The 18,193-nt window shown below is 32.1% G+C and overlaps 1 protein-coding gene across 1 annotated transcript; it reads right to left on the reverse strand.

Moving 5' to 3' along the window:
* Nucleotides 1–553: 553 nt before the first annotated feature.
* On the reverse strand, nt 554–15,589 carry LOC124931343. The gene is made up of 20 exons (XM_047471788.1): nt 15,394–15,589; nt 15,236–15,305; nt 15,031–15,073; nt 12,368–12,445; nt 12,172–12,256; nt 11,483–11,562; nt 10,304–10,361; nt 9,327–9,437; nt 8,632–8,689; nt 8,264–8,360; nt 8,136–8,171; nt 6,298–6,434; nt 4,605–4,675; nt 4,464–4,517; nt 3,839–3,981; nt 3,482–3,625; nt 2,858–3,097; nt 2,707–2,766; nt 1,953–2,204; nt 554–976 (listed from the first exon to the last, which is right to left on the reverse strand). The coding sequence occupies exons 1-20, from the start codon at nt 15,515–15,517 to the stop codon at nt 812–814; spliced, it is 2,106 nt and encodes a 701-aa protein (XP_047327744.1). The 5' UTR covers nt 15,518–15,589; the 3' UTR covers nt 554–811.
* Nucleotides 15,590–18,193: the final 2,604 nt, after the last annotated feature.

Consider the following 18,193-nt stretch of genomic DNA (forward strand, 5'->3'; position numbering starts at 1 on the left):
TATTGTTTTAAATAATTTTTTTATTTTACTAATGTTCGCGATTTTAAGTAAACTTTGATTTTGACCGTTGAAAATAGTCTGTATCGTTTCAAAATTAGTTATTTTAATATTTTAATTAATGAAAAAAATAATATAATTAATGAAAAAATTAATAAAATGATTATATTGATTTTTTTTTTTTTTTATAAAAACTCAACCAAACAATGTGTAATTTAAAGGATTTCTGATACATTGTTAGAACAGCGAAACACTTGTCAAAAACAAATTTTGGTTAGGATTCAAATTCAATTCTCACTATAACTATGTTTGAATATTTCATTTGATATTATTTGTTGGGACTTAGATGCTTATTTGGTCGTCCAAACTTTATCGATAACAAAATTATTTTCACTTAAACTATCTTATTGGGTTAAACGTATATTTATGAGACATTTTTTTTTTTAAACTTTTTGTTAGATTGTAACTGCATATACAAGTAATATCTATATAAATTATAGTTACTTATTTGTTGTTTATAGCATGTTTGACATGAAATGGAGTAGCAGCACAATTATGACTTTCAAAAGACTTTGATTTAACTACTTAAACATTGTGCCTCCAGGCTCCAGTTATGAATGCTAACTTCCAAGTTCAGATTCATATAACTTTATAAAACTCTCAAGAATAATTTAGGAAACAAAAAAAGGCTTGTAAAAGGGTCGAAACAGTTCAAAGTTTCGCAAATTCCATGATGCCTTTGAAATCAGTAGGGAATAAGTTGAAGTGTTAAGAATAGGCATTCTTCTGCCTTTTGCGGTTTTGCAGTATGTCCCTATTCGGAGTCAGAATCTGTTAGTTCCCACTGCACTGCATCTTTTGGTTCATCGTCGGTGATTGAAGGAGGAATATCTCGGTTTGGTTCGGTTCTTCTTCTGCGTAACTGGCTTTTATTGTCTTTCTTTTCGCTTTTTCTATTTGAATTTGATTTGCTTTCCTCCTACCATCCATAAGCCATTTATAACATAAATAAAAATGTTACTAAGAAAAATATTAAAACTACTAAATGATATGCTTCATCTTGCATATGATATGATCAATCATCCATAAAAGCTTACAAGTATGTAAATAAATACATTATAAAATAGCTCGTCTGAAAACTGGGACTAACAAAACTCTAAAGCATAACCATGTCTGTTTTGATTTAATTTTGTTTGATAATTGTTATTTTAAATCAATTCATCTCAAATTGGCTTAATTCGGTAAACTAAGAATGATTTAACTTTGTAATAAAGTAAGAACGTAAAATGATCACCTTAACCCTAGAAAAGCAATCAAATTACGTCAATATAAGGGTAAAATAATCTTTAAATATTCTCCCAACATTAGTTATGCATTTATTAAACCAACTTACATATCCAAATACTTTAAATTCAGATATTTTCATTTGGTTTATTCAACAATTATCTCCATACACTCAACTAATTCGGCACTTAAATTCAATATTCAACACTTAATTTTCAATTTTATCAAATGCATCCTTAATCTAAATGAATCAGGACTTATTTGAATTTAAGTTTATTGAATAATTGTTATTTAAAATCACTTAATTGTTTAAATTGTTTCAAAATAAACTAAAAGTCTCACTTAATTCGCTAAGTTATGAATGACGGGTAAATATAGAAAGAGCATTCAAAAGATAGTTTTAACCACTTAAGTAATCAAATTACGTTATTATAAGGACACAATAGTCTTTAAATGCTTTCAATGTTAGTTTCAATTTTATCAAAATCAACTTGTATATAAATTACTTAAAATTTAGATATTTTATTTGGTTTAGTCTAGCATTTACTTTTAAGTCACTTAAATTCAGTATTCAACATTAAACACTTCACTTCCGGTATTATCATATGCACTCTAACTTTCAGTATTATCATATGCACTCTAAATAGAGCTGGTAATAACATATCACTTACCTTTGCGGTCTTTTGTGTTTCAACTTTTGATGGACTTTGATGAGCTGGTTGGTTCCTCTTAAGCCAGATCTTACCAAAAGACAAAAATGCAACCAAAAGCAAGATAGGCCCAATCCTTGGATCTTCCAGAAAACTTTTGACGATAACTCTGATCTTCCATTTCATTGCTGCGCTTGCAGAAACAACGTTTTTTGCACCATTTGACCACATGGGATCAGAATCCTCAGGAACAAGTTCTGGAGTTCTAGCCCTCTGTATTATTATGACCAGAAAGTTTCAGTGGAGAATGTATAGTAGTCTTCATGTTTAATGTGAAGAATTCTTAACATAATATATATGGAAAAAGGGAGTAGATAGGCTATATCAATATATTCATCAACTGAAAGCCATATACCATTGCCTCTATTAGCCCTTGAGCTTGTTTGATGTAGTTTTTTTTTTTTTTTTAAATAATCCAATTTTTTGGAGGAAAAAGACCTCATTTAGATGAAACAATGGATTGTTTGGGTTAAATGACTAAAATATCGTTAAAATGTTGTAAAAAATAAAATAAGGATAATTTTGTATTTCGGTTGATGATTTCAATCTTATTGATGAAGTGATTTATGATGAGATAAGAATAACCCTTCATCAAGCAAGGCCCTTATTTGTAATTGGAAAAGCACAAACCACGAAAGGAAAGAAAGAAAGTAACCTTCAAAAGTTCTACAAGAAACTTCCAAAACTAATAACATTCTCTTAAAGATGCACTTACAAAGAAAGGAAGACTCTTTGAGTCTCCATCTTCAATTATTCCAGACACCCATTTGATGATCTGTCATTTAATACAATTTTCAGAACGGGTTAATAATTCACATTTGTTAAGAGACTTTGCAAAGTTACAACCTTAAAAGAAAATGAAAAACCTGTGGAATCTCGTATGAGCCATTGTACATTGCAACAAGTTGTGATGCACGATGCACATCACCGTCGTCTCTAAGTGCTTCCAATATGTTTTTCGGCGTTTTCTTCTCAACATCCATACTTTCTTCAGTAAGATTCCTTTCAAAACGCGCAATGACTATCCTCGGCTCGTCAACTATATCCATCCTACGTCCACATGTTTCGTAACTCTTCTCCGTCTGAAGATAGAAGAAACATCTTCGCTGGACAGGAGCAGATTATAATAAACATTTATTTTACCTCAGGTCCCACAATAATAAATTTCACTTTGAGCAACTCAATCATCAAGCCACGTTGAATTGTTTGTAATAGAATTATAAATAATCTGTGAATTTTATTAGCAAATACCATTCGCTTTGCAGATGAATTACAGTGAAAATGCACCATAAAAGTAATGGCAATGGTTCTATGAATTGGTTTAGATTCTAACTAATATATTAGCTTTTCACAAAATATCAACAGTTTTCCTCCCAGGCATAATCATAAAAAAATTCAAACATATGAAATGTGTTAATGCCAACCGAATTACTAAACCTTATTATAAAATGACAACCTGGTCCCGATAAAGGAATAAATGGAACACTCACATGTTGTGCTTCTCCATCAAGCCAAGTAAGTGTCAATCGTTTCTCCCTCAATGCAATAGCTGCTGTTGTAGGCAACTGATTTTTTTCTCCCTCACTGGATTCTTCGCCTTCTTTCAGCAAAATCTCATGCAAACTGCGTAATGTCTTCAATGAAATGTAAATTACCCCCTCAGTAAAGAATAAGAGACGAATTACAAATATAATAGAGGAACCACTCCTTTTTTTTCAATAAGAGAATTGAATGTCAAAATCATCACTGCCTTTCAGATTCAGGTTATAATTGACATTGACCAATATAAAAAATCAACAAATTACCGAATTTTCAATTTTACCAAGAAAACAAGGAAAATAACTTACTGCACGCATGTTGTTGAGCTCTGGACTAAGTCTCCCTGCTAGAATGAGACAATACCAGATTGTAATATCATGCCCAGCCCGGGAATATCCTTGGGCATCACATCCCAAATCCATGGATGTCAAACTCCGTAGCTGAGGGAGCTCTAATATCATAAGGATCAAACAAGTTACATAAAATCTTAGTTGATATCCCAACAATGGAATATATATATATATATATGTGTGTGTGTGTGTGTGTGTGTGTGTGTGTGGTGTGTGTGTGTGTGTGTTATGCATGAAATATACTCTTCATGGATGCCATCACATTTTCAAAGGTCTTACACATTTGTCAGTTAATAATGCAGAAATATTGACCTGTTTTGTTATAGTTTTTGTCAACTTGATCAAAATACAATAAAATCTACATTTGACATAAATCTCTAAATGGAAACTGATCCATGAAAAAATCCGGATCACAACCCTTAAATTTCCCTAAAATTTGTCTCAATGACACTTTCTCAATTCTCACACCAAACGACAAAAAAATACTTTCAAATTTTCAATGATATTGTCATTGTGACAAAATACTATTCCAAATAATATCAGATAAAAGTGAGGATGAGAAAACAAAATGTAGGCATCTGACCTTGATGCTTATTCGCTTCGATGATGGTCTGAAACCATGAATTGTTGGCAGGTCCTGGAAATGGAATTGTATGAACTCAATATTTCCTGATTCTAGGAAGTTCCATGAAACAATATGAAAAAAATATGAAAAGTCACATGCCGTAATATACAATAGGTTTGAGACCCGGATCTTTCAGAAAGACAATTGCAGGTGCTGATTCTACCCCAAACCTACAATTAAAAAATTAAGTGTCACAATATCATGGCCTACTTAGTGTGAGATCCATATAGCAGACATGAAAGGAATTATCTATAGAGATTAGAGACCACAATAAAAAATATTAAAGACTTATCCATAGAGACCATAATAAAAAGTACACTCCACTATTGTATGTATAAGTATGAGACAATTGAACCAAAAAACAAAAAAGGTTGATTTGAATTATACATTTTGTCACCACTTTGTGGGAAATCATTCAGCATGAATATGTTAGATGCTTGTGACTCCATTGGGAAAACAGTACCTCTCCTCCCAAAGCATGGGTTTTTACCAACACAACAAATATTTTGTTGCAAGACAATAAAGAATTGTTCAGACACATAAGCAAAGAAATCATTCTGCTTTCAAAAAAGAAGAAGATAGAATTGACCATACATAAAGTAATAGTTACTGCTGATACAAGTCCTTTCAACATAAAAATAAATCGTTTTATTACAAAAGAAGGAGAGGTGATGTGATTATTCAAGGATCCAAGTCAAATTGCATTGGAAAAGAAGATGTCAATGAACTTCTATGAAATGGTTTCAGGGGATTCAACCAATTGTTTCGGTCATGGAATATCATCAAGAAATACTATGAATACCACAAAGAGTTGTCCTGATTGCTCCTAACCAACATATGCAACCCATCTTATGATTAAAATTAACTGTAAGCCAAGACCTTGTTTGATGAGGGTATTTCGGATTTAATCCAAACAGCCTCTTATCTTCATCATCAATCAAATCATTCAACTCATCAACCAAAATACTAAATTACCCTTGCTTTATATTTATAACATTTAAATCCACTCGTTCATCATACAAGGTATTTTAAAAAAATCGGATTATTCACAAGAAAATACATCAATCAAGCTCTAAATCATTAGTTCCTTTAGAAGTCATAGTATCCCTAAGCATCTATCTTGGTCAGTTTTCATCTACCATTCCCAGTTGTCTGGAGTAATTTTAATCTTGTCACAACTTGATTTAAAGACAAAAGTTCCAAAAAAAGATAAGCTCATTTATGAAGAGGATAGATTATAGTTACCCCCATTTATTGGCTAAAACAGCATGTGGCTCACAGCTCACTTGATTAAAAAGAAGTAATAAATCAGATAATACCTATACAAATACAGAATAAATTTTCTTCCCAATATATATATATATGTATATATATAATAAACTTTTTGAGGGCTGTCATTCAGTTATCAAAAGATGTATTTCTTTCAAGAAACTTTGGGAGAATCAATATGAAATTCATTTACAGCGAGAGTCTTAGATATAAATTTGCCCGTACATATAACAAATAAAATATCAGAGGCTAACCCCTAAGCTTGTTACTTCATTAAAAAGCCAACAAAATTGAAAAGAAGTGAAATGCTGAGCTGGATTTGACATGCACCAATTGAAGTGAATACGATGTCTGATAGGGATATGTTTGGAGAACTATATGCAGCGAAATACTTATAAGTTAATGTGGACTATCTTGCCCTATTCTACTATCAAAAGGAAAACTAATATGGATAAATAAACACTGAGACTATGTAGTAAGAAACTGTTAGGAACTTAATAGAAGTAACAATACATCTACTTACATGTTAAACCACAAGGAGAATTGCTCTTCTTGCCACAACACAAAAGCAAAAGAGGCATAATTGTGATAGTCTCTAGCAGCTTGACGCATAAAAGGAGTAGCACGTTCACCAGTATTTGAGAAAATAATGACTTTTACCTATGAGGTACAAAGGAAGACTCATCAAATTCTTAAAAAAATGTCTTAAGAAAAGGAAAAAATCAATAAAATCTTAAAAAATGTACACATAAATCTGCACAAACATAAGAATCTTTTTTCAAACTATACAAATGAAATTGTTTTTTACTTCTTATATTTTCTAAGAAATTTGTTGTCCATTCACAGCTTTAAATATAATAGACTGGTATTGAGCCTATAAGGAAACAATTATTTTGTCATAATCACGATCTTATTGAAAAATCGCCAAAAGTTAAAATTTTAAGTTTGTTTTTGTTTGGAAAAATATATTTTTTGTTTGGATCATAATCCAGATTATAGTGTCAATTCTGCTTCATTTGTTATGGTAGATTTTTAGGGTTTAATGAAGAGAATAGAGAGATAAAGCTCTCTGTTAAGAAGAAGCAAGAGTAGATCATTTGATTGATATCTTCAAATTATATAGAAAATACAATAGATACTAGGTATATAAATACTAATTAAAGGAAAAGAAGTAAATAAGAGAACAAAGAAAAAATAACTCCAACATTGGGAGCCCAAAACCCTCACTAGGGATACGAAGAAAATGATAAAGACGAGAGAGACAAAGTTCTACACTCCCCCTTAACTTGGGTAGACATGCTATGGATGCCAAACTTGCCACACAGTCCGGAAGAACTTGATTCAACACAAAATAGAGGTGGCATTGGAGACAAACACCGAACTAAGGATTTTTAACAGATTCGTTCATTCATTGCCGTGTCCAACAGATTTTTGCCTGTCTTTTCAGAGATTGCCATTCTACAGACTTTTCTCGATTTAACTGTCCGGACTTCTTGACATCGTCCCACACTCCCACTTTTCAGAGGTTGTCTCCAAAGCCACTCTATTTTGTAGAATCAAAATATCTTCTGAGTCTCCTTATTGAAGTTTTCCACATAGTTTGAGGGAGAGTGAAAATATCAAACTAGGCATATTCCTAAAATCTCTTTACCTTCCCAAGAACCATTTGCTCAAAGTGGTTGGAGGGTTGTTTGACTTCTCAAAAAAAAATATGAATGTTTATCTAAAAAGTTTAGTGTCATTTACTTTTCTTGTGCTACCACCTTGTAATAGTTCAAATAACACAAAATATATCAATCTACTCTCTCTTCATTTTTCTACAGTTAAAAATACAATTTTTAGATTATGATCTAGATTATTATGATTTTTGGCTTTATTATAGAAATTATTTTTTGGATATCCATATTATTTTCTACATCAATGTAATATTTGGCAAACATAACAGATATAGATTCTCCTAATCATAATTCAGATGAAAAAAATGCATAACAAAACAGCCTATTTCGGCGTAGATTTAAAAAAGAAAAGAAAAAAAGAAGTAAAGACTCTAATATGTCCCAGAGAAGATGTAAAAGACAAAATAACATTTGACTTAATCATAACATCAAGGCACGTTTAAACCCTCAACCTAATATCTTTAATACGACACATTAGTCATCATGAGTTACTAGCTCCAAGTTCCAACACAAATAAAGAGGATATAAAGAAATTGAAGGCATGCTATTCAAGAACCACATAACTACATATTCATAATTTAACGGAAGAATACGTGTATATTTAGAGGCAAATCATTAAAAGAAAACACCTTTGCTAATTTTATTCAACACTTTAACATTATTCAAAAAAGAGAAGATTGTATACCTTATGAGGACTACCCTTAGCCAGAAAACGTTGTATCTGAAACAGTTACACAACTTTACATCAATACCAGTTCTCTCCCACAATTTATAGCAAGTGCATCAAGTTTCTAACAAATTGGTAAAAATTACCAGAGTATCTTTAGAATAGTATAGGATGCGAGGCAAACCCAAAATAGTGCTTGCAACCCAATCAGTGACAGTATCTACAGAAAGGTCTCCTTCATACCTGATTTACAGATTTAATCAACAAAATTTTCTTCTGTCTTTGCCAAGCAGTTAATAAAATCTTCAAATAAATAGATAAAGTAGTAGAAAAATAGGTCCTCATGAAAGATTACACAAAGAAACATGAAATAACATTTACCCAAGAGCCAAGAAAATTTTCAAGTCCTATCTATGATCAGTTTCAATAGGTCTGTTCTTTTTACTCTTCTCCTTTATCTTTGGGAGAAAAATCACTGACAGATCTTGAAGTAGAAGAGACACCTGAAACTCACCTAGCAAGGCAATTTACAGTTCGGCATCCAGGTGGAAATGCAACAATTGCTGGCACACCTGCACCTCAATAAATAATACATTAACGATCCATCCAAAATTGTAATTCAATCAAATCTTTATTTTACTAATTGTTTATTGCAACTGCAATTTAATCCTTGAAACACATTTGGCAATTCTCTATTTCAAACAAAATCCATCATCAGAATTGTCTTTTGCCTTTTGTACTAATTTTATCATAGCAAGTTTGGAAATTTGCTCTAGTTTCTGTTATTGGAGCCAGAAACAAGCTAAGCTTCAATAGTCCTTTTTCCTTCTGCCATTTAATTTTGTCTTCTAGGGATATTTTTGAGAAGGTCAGTAACTAAAACAAATAAGTTGGCTATAAAACATTAAGGAGCAAGTGGTTGCTGAAGATCCAGGGCTCAAGATTTGATAGGTAAACCTGGTACTTCTTTGGTTCTTCATTTCCTCAAAGATCGCAAATAAAAAAGTTTGGTAAACAAAAATAGTCTTTGACAATTGTACTTGACGGGAAATAAAGAAAAAAAAAGGACAGATAAAATAGTCGGTATTTCAAAGGAGAGAGTAGCATCAAGACCTGACCCATAAGCTCATTCAAGCAATAAGAATTTCACAACAACTTTTGTGGTAGCATCATATACAAAATTTGATAATCAATCAACCAAACACATACCATCTGGAAATGTATATTTCCCTATAAATGAACTCATAGCAAGGTCCTTGGCAAGCTGAAACTCTCCAAGCTCAGTCATTCCAACATTTGCGACTTCATCCAATATATCAGCTGAACAAAGAAAAGATAAGGCATTTTAATATGAGATAACAATAATCGACCAGACCTGCAGAATATGAACATGTAATAAGATATAAGTACATGATATACATTGTTGTTCATGTACTCCATGAATAATATTATCAATTGTACATGATAAATTGGCTCCAATATATTATCTTCCTTCATGAGAAGTCTTTATAATGTGTGATTTAGGAACCGTGACTTCCATTCTTTACAGGCTGCATAACAACATACACTGCATCCTTTCAATTTTATTGAGGCAAGGACGTCAAATTTCAATCCATCCCTCATGCTTCTATTTGTAATTCCTAAATATTCATGGCAATTAGCAATAACGCATTGTAGGAAGCTGACATGTAGGGAAGAGTAGAACAAGCCTCAGCTATGATAATTATGTGGTTATGATTACAATGAAATTCTGGTAGTAGGTCTATGTGACTTAGACTAGAAAGAGGCTTTATATGTTTTCATGAGGTTCTGTTGTAAATAATCTATCCTGAAATTTCCATGCACCGCAAGAGTTATGGACATTAAATTATTGTAGGCATATCTATAAAGCTGTCTTGCTAGACCTTTCTTATTCATTCGCAGTCTGAAGATTGTAGATGATTGCATCTCAGTACAGGGCAATGGAGCGGTAATGATGCAAAAAAGATGACCATTCAAAATGCTAAAGGAGAATAATAAGTACAGTGTGGAGATAAAGCAGGTGCATAAAAAGCAATCAATCGGCAACATTATCCCTTACACTGGATAGGCTTAAGACTTAGAGACTGCTAGAGACCTTATTAATAAGGAGAAAAGCAGATGAAAAAACAATATTTTCTGTGTAGTCCAGATTATGGATTTCTTACCAATTCTTCTCCAGCTATTGGCAAAGTTTGCACAACGACTGCTTCCAAATGAAAAGACCTGGATGACATCTCAAAGAAACAGGAGATGACATATAAATATATTTAAGAGCGGGTATTTTCATAACTTTGTAATGCACTTCGTCTACAACTAGCTACCCCTAAATGTCTTTAGTTAATTCAATATATCTATTACTGATTTATTTCTTAATCATGTCCATAGACAAGGCATGCAGTTTCTACTGAAAGAAAGTCATAAAGCCAGCTGAACTATTGCTGAATCGTTAACCATGAATATAACAAATTCAAAGCTGATGGCAATTAAGGCATCAACTAGGCCGAGCACAAGCTGTCACCAAATGAACCAAAATATTCATTTCATTAATCAACTTTTTATGAGTTGTAGCTCCATTAAGTTGATTATATTTTCGCCTTGAAAACTACAAATCAAAATATTGAACTATCTAGATCACATTCTTCACTTCTTATTCCAGCCTTTTGCAACCATACAACTTCTATTTTTTTCAGCTCATCAAGGTATCAGAATGTCCCAATGATGTGAAATGGAATACTGTGATAAGAGGAAATAGAGAAATAGTAGAAAAAGTGCTCGATTCCACCCTCAAAAAGATACATATCAAACAAATTCTTCCAAAGTGAATTCAGAAATCAGATTAATTTAAGCGTGTTGCCTAATTAGGATAGAGTCCTTAATAGGTTGGACATTTAAGTTCATCACTAGTTCAGAGAAAATAGTAAGATAGCAAACTACCAACTATTGTCTAATTCAAATAGCCTAATAAATAGCAGTATCTACTGAAACTAAAGATAAAATCTCACTAAGATAATTACAACATATTCCAAGCAATAGCAAATTAAAGATTTACAACTACAGATTTACCTATTGTAATGCATCAACCAAACATTTACATGGTTCTAGTTTTCTTTTCTTTTCTTTTTGCTGAACATTTCTAGCTTCCCTCATAAGACCACAAACTTTACCTCCTTTAATTTAAAACTTTCTAACACCAAAATAAAATGACAGATAATATTGTTAGGTTCTTGGAGACCAAGACCTATCAAGATATTGCGCAAAATCTAAACCATTCCACAGATAAAAAAAAACTATTTAGAACAGAAGAAATACATAAAATAATCAAAATAGCAGAACTAAGAGACTACCTGAATTAGCAATGCCTTTGTATCCTCAAACTTGGACATGAAGTTCTCAGATGTAATAACATTAAACGTATTGTCTGGACCTGATCAGATATACAATATATGAAGCAAATAAAAATGGATATAAATAACATGAAAGATTTATACATGAAAAGTTATAAACCAAAGAAGATATTAAGAATTCATTTTCTTATCTAGAATGATGCAAGCATGTCAAGCAAGTAGTTACGTGTCAGGAAAGTTATCCACTCGTATCGTAGCAAGTAAGAGGAATGATAGCAAATATAATTTGAACTTCAGAAAATTTCTGAAATCTATATTGTGCAACTCAGTGCTCAAAGTATGTTTGGAGAATTATTTTCAGAAATGAACTACTCCATAATAAGGCATTCTCAATATATTCTGGATTCTTGTAAGCTTCTCTTTTTTGCACATACTATAAATTCCTTGGAATGTTTACTGCATTGCATTTGAAAAACAAATAAAAGAAACTTGTATTTTAAGACTTTCAAGAAGGGAACAAGTTAGATTCAACAAGTGGGGATTTAGTTATAGATTGTTGATGCTTCAATAAAAGAATGTTTCAAATGGAATTCTTCTCTTCTTTTTTTTTTTCTGGGAAAACAAATGCCATTCTTCTGTATAGAAAGGAAAGAGAAACAGGCACCTAGAGTTGAGACATATTAACTAACCAAATGAAGTCGCTTCAACAAGTGGAAGTTCTAGTTTGGATAGGTCTGCCCCAGTATATATCTCCTTGAGCTTTCCAACAACATGCTGTGTATAAAGAGGAATTTGTCTAGTAAAAAAACAGTACACTGCCACTTGATAAAGAGAAATAAGGAAACATAAACTATTGTACTGTTTACATATGAAAGAAAAACTCACACTATGTTCATCAATACCAAAGTTGTCATAGTCCCTCTTCCACAATGGATTTGAAAGCAGTTCAAAAGCATACTGGATCTGAATACAAAATACAGAGAAACTTAACATCTTGTGAAACATACAAGTCAAAAACCCAACTAATGAATGCAAATTGCCTGACACAAAAGGGAAAAATATGGATAACCGAAATCATATGAATGGATAGTATTGTGCTAAGCTAGAAACTGCATTTTAAATATCTCAAATTGTGTAGAAGAAGAATAAAATGAATTATAACACCCTTATTCTGAAACAAGGTTTGTGAAGTCCTTGATTAACTAGAGCCTTGTCTAGCTTATGTAATGAAGAAGTTTTCCCAGGAGTGTATCTTCTTAAAAAAATGCATGTGCATATTCTTTGAAGCCATTATCTGGCTGTAATTAACAGGAGGCTCTTACAGAATACAAACAATCAAAGAAGGGCATGCCTTAGCCTGAGATGAGTTTGAAGTAGATGAGTTTTAGTGCTTTGGGACTTCCCTTAACAATCTGTTTCATTTGGTTGCCATCATCAGCAAATGTACACTGTCTAATTACACCATTAAAATGCATACAAAGTGGTTGCTTATCTTGCAGGTCTCTGTTGTGGCTTGAACTAAAATTAGGTAGAAATCTTGAATCGAGGAGTATAATTGATAAAACAATAGATCGAATCAAAGAGAATTATATTGAGATGAGAAGTGAAGAATTAAAGAAAAAAATAGAACCCTAACTACTGGGGAGAATACAACGAGGAAGAAGGGAGAGAAACTCTATCAAGTGTCTTCAATTAATCCATTTCATAACAACTAATCTATTTGAAAATAAAACTAATCTACTTATACTATTTATTTATAGCCACTACTATCCGATATTCAACCCTATGGCATTAGCCCTAACCCTTTCCCCTTGTAACACTACATACCCCTTAGTTTTGTTCGTCCGCGAACGTCATTAAAAAAATGTTCAGCTGAAACTCCAAAACATTTTTTGGCTCCTCGAACCATATGAATTGCCGGAATTGCTTCCATAGGCTATCGAGTGGTTCCTCAAACCAGGGAGTATCTGCAACTCATCAACAACTAAAGACAAAAACTTCTTCATAGATAACTTTCATCTTCTGGTGGCTTTTCAAACCACAAAAATATATTTATATTTCATCCATGTGCTATGCCATGAATTTTTCTAAAAGCAACATCGAGCATCTTGTCGTTTTTCGAACCACAAAAACTGACGCAATTTGGACTTAGCGCTAAGTATGTTTTAGAAATGAGATCAAATGTCAACGTCCTATCTTCAAGGCCCAAAACATCTTCAAAATATTTCTTCAAATTCAGCTTCTCCCGAGTCAACCCGGTAATGATCATCATTTCCAACGTAGGTTGCTTTTGCATTCTCTCGGTCATCGTACGCTAGGGAGACTTGCAAATGAATAAACGAAGAACTTGAATTATCGTAGATTTCTTCATCGAGACCGAGACTGTTGTGTTTTGTATCATGAGTATGTGGAGTCTCCACTTTTCTTCATAACAAAAGTCGTCGAGAGGAGACTCATTTTTCACTTTAGAACAATCGTCATCTAAAGGGATTTCGTCTTTGTTTGGAGCCGAATGTGTCAATGGAAAAGACATCGATTGTAACATATCTTCTATAATGTCATGTTGTTAGCCATCTTCCAAAAACTCATCGGATTTCAATTACAAATTTTACGATCGTTTTCCCATTTTTGTCTTGTTATTTCATCATCAGTCTTCTGTTTCTGCCTTTTAATTTCATCAGCGATCCTCGATTATTTTAAGAAGTCGGTTATTTGTCAACACTGTTCCACGATCGACTCCCACAATTTTGGCTGCACCTTCTTTTGCTTATGTTTGCAGTCTATCCTTCGATTTAATAGATGATTTCAAGACAATGTCCCTCTCAAATAAAATGCTATTAAAATTGTCATTCATGCTTCTTATTTAGTTGGGGACTTGAATGCTGAAGCCGTGGCTACCAACTTATCTTGAGAACACATGATCAAGCTCCTCAAATTTCATTTTCCAAAAGGTAACATTTATGGGTCAACGAAAGATCGAAAGTTGAGCTTATCAACTACAGTTACCCTGCTCTGCTTGTATTCATGATACCTTCCATATTTCGCAAAGAAGGCTGGCTCTAGCTACTCTGCATTTGCCCCCTTTTGTTGTTGAATCTTCCCCAAACCCATTGCTATTTTGGTTGAACGTCAAACCAGAGGATTTCTTGAATTTCTCATTTGTGATTTATTTGTTAAAGAAAACCTACTATTTTGAACCTAAAATGGGTATTCAATACTAATTTTCACAACATTGGAAGGCAAAAGAGAAGGAACAAGGTTCTTGCCTTTGGCAGGAAACACGAAATTAGATTAAGAGATGTTTATGAGTAGCCAGACCAACCTAACCTCCTATGTAATCAAGTCATTTAAGCGATTTCAGGTGCATGCTTTATTCTAATGCATCACAAAGTTCAGTATGACAAATTCTCTGATTCAGTTCAAAGTTAGATGAATGAAACAATAATATGAGGAAATAGAAGAACAAAATTATAAAGAGCCGCACACAAAGAAGAGACAGTGCATAAAAAATAAAGAGCATCCAAACTCCAAAGAATAGTTTTACCTACCTTCAAGAGTTCAGCTACAGGAATAACTTCACTGCCTGTATTCCTGAAAGAAAAGATTTTACTTTTACAGTTAAATGGTATTATATACAGCAGACAAATTCCCAGGTTACACTACAAAAAAAGACTCAATTTTAGGTTATCCTATTGCAAAAGGCTCTAACAAGTAAAGACATATCATCGAACAGTTGGAAGACACAAAAAGTACCAGTTAATGGAGAGCTTCTTGTAGGCCTCTTTAACTTCTTCAATGGAGCTGTCACTCTTAACTCCCAATACTGTAAGTACAGAAACAGTGAATCGTTGTTGTTATAGCTAAAAACAAGGAGAAAGAAAGAAGGGTTCGAGATAAAAAGACATGATCACCGTCATAATGGGAAGTAGGAAACAAACGGGGAGTGACGAATAGCTGAAAGACCATAGAAACAGCAAAAAGAACCAGAGGGATTATGTAGGCCTTCAATGTCGACCCAACTGATGAATTCGCCATTGGCGATAGAGAGATTCCAACAGACAACGATCCACTTCAGAGTAGTCAAGATTTTTGACGCGGGTTTTATCCCAAATGAACAGAAGTTTTACTTTTATGAAAGAACTTTAATTTGAACTATGTACGGATGTACCAAAATAAGTAGTTCATATAAGTTAATAATTAATATATATACATACCAAAATAATTAGATACATTTTGAAACACTTTTGTAATAGTTAAATTTGAGTTTATGTTCTTTTGTAGTAATTCAATTTGAGTTTATGTTTACACGAAATCACATGCCAAATTAATAAAAAAAAAATTATTGTTGATTTAGATGATTTAATATTTCAAAATATAAACTTAATTATACTTATATTTATAAATTTGTTAATATTTTATCAGTTCAAAATTCAGACTTAAAATTCAACCCCATAAAATATTATAAAAGTGTGATGGAAGGGAAGGACAAATCTAAAAAGTAAACCTTATTCGGTTATTATTGATTATGATTTTAAGGAGGAAAATAATGATAAATTTAAGACGGTGGTGTTGGAGCGATTTTTTAAATTTAAGACTCTTCTAATATTTTATCATTTATAGAACTCTCATTTTCTTATTTAATTATATTTAAAACTTCCACTCGTCGTTAATTATTTAACATTAATTTGATTTTTTATTTATTTCTTTATTATTATTCTAACCTAAATCTTTTATTTATTTATTTTCTTTTTAAGATTGACGTCCGCGCGCGATTCGGCAACCGACATGCGACCGCGACCGACCTTCTTCTTCATCAGCGTCTTCTTCATCAACTGTTTTTCTTCTCATTTATTCTTTCTTCTTCGTCCACTATTTCCTCATTGACGGGTCTTCTCCGTCATCTGTTCTTCTTAAAGGTATTTTCTTCTTCGTCCAAGCATTTTAGGGTTTCATTATTCTGCAAAATGAATGGGATCCCCAAAATGAATCTATTTGTATTTACAGTCCTTATCTCAAATCTAGGTTAGTGCATCAATATGCCAATCAGGTGAAATATTATGAAATCGGTCTATGATTTCAAAAATAGATAAACAACAAGATTGACATACTGATGCACTAACCTTGTTTTGTTAGGTTACAAGTTTGAAACATACATATATCATTTTTAATTTTATTTTTAACTATTTTAAGTTTATGGGTGGGTCAACCCGCAATCCGATCCAAGTATTCATTTATTCTCACATATATATCTAAATTAACCACAGCTCTCGACCCGACAATTCGAACACTTTAAAATTAAGCATCATTATATATATATATATATATATATATATATGTAAATTAGTTAGTTAAAAATTTGAACTTATATTATAATAATGTCACGCGTTCATCAAATTTGGTGTTAAATTTAAAATATAAAATGTTATTAGCCTAGTTGGTTAAAAGAGTTGTATTTGTTTTGTTAGATTGTAAGTTTGAAACATACCTATAGAATTTTTTATTTTATTTTTAACCGTTTTAAGTTTATGGGCGGGTCAACCCACAATCCGACCCAAATATCCATTTACTCTCACATATATATCTAAATTAACCACAACTCTCGACCCGGCAATCCAGAAATTTTAAAAATTAAGCATCATTATATATATATATATAGATAGATTAGTTAGTTAAAAAGTTGAACTTATATTGTTAAAATGTCCCGTGTTCATCAAATTTTGGTGTTGAATTTAAAATATAAAGTGTTATTAACCTAGTTAGTTAAAGGGTTGTACTTGTTTTGTTAGGTTGCAAGTTTGAAATATACATATATCATTTTTAATTTTATTTTTAACCGTTTTAAGTTTATGGGCGGGTCAACCCACAATCCGACCCAAGTATCCATTTACTCTCACATATATATCCAAATTAACCACAGCTCCCGACTCGGTAATCCGGACACTTTAAAAATTAAGCATCATTATATATATAAATTAGTTAGTTAAAAAGTTGAACTTATATTTTTAAAATGTCCCGCGTTCATCAAATTTGGTGTTGAATTTAAAATATAAAATGTTATTAGACTAGTTGGTTAAAAGGACTTGTTTTGTTAGGTTGCAAGTTCGAAAAATACATATAACATTTTCAATTTTATTTTTAACGGTTTTATATTTTGGGCGGGTCAACCCACAATCCGACCCAAGTATCCATTTATTCTTACATATATATCCAAATTAACCACAACTCTCATCCCGCCAATTCGGCCACTTTAAAAATTAAGCATCATTATATATATATATAGAGAGAGAGAAATTAGTTAGTTAAAAAGTTGAACTTATATTGTTAAAATGTCACGCGTTTCATCAAATTTGGTGTTGAATTTAAAATATAAAGTGTTATTAGCCTAGTTGGTTAAAGAGTTGTATTTGTTTTGTTAGGTTGTAAGTTTGAAACATACATATAGCATTTTTAATTTTATTTTTAACCGTTTTAAGTTTATGGACGGGTAAACCCACAATCCGACTCAAATATCCATTTACTCTCACGTATATATCTAAATTAACCACCACTCTCGACCCGACAATCTGGGCACTTTAAAAATTACGCATCATTATATATATATATTAGTTAGTTAAAAAGTTGAACTTATATTGTTAAAATGTCCCGTGTTTATCAAATTTGGTGTTGATTTTAAAATATAAAGTGTTATTAGCCTAGTTGGTTAAAGGGTTG

Source organism: Impatiens glandulifera, chromosome 3, assembly GCF_907164915.1.
Source record: "Impatiens glandulifera chromosome 3, dImpGla2.1, whole genome shotgun sequence".
NCBI lineage: Eukaryota > Viridiplantae > Streptophyta > Magnoliopsida > Ericales > Balsaminaceae > Impatiens > Impatiens glandulifera.

Excerpts from the sequence above, each read along its gene's own strand:
- LOC124931343 (XM_047471788.1), bottom strand. The coding sequence starts at position 15,517 with ATGGCGAATTCATCAGTTGGGTCGACATTGAAGGCCTACATAATCCCT. Across the intron at positions 4,676-6,297 it reads TTCTCCTTGTGGTTTAACAT|GTTTGGGGTAGAATCAGCAC; the intron begins GTAAGTAGATGT and ends TTTTAATTGTAG. Across the intron at positions 2,767-2,857 it reads GCTCATACGAGATTCCACAG|ATCATCAAATGGGTGTCTGG; the intron begins GTTTTTCATTTT and ends ATTAAATGACAG.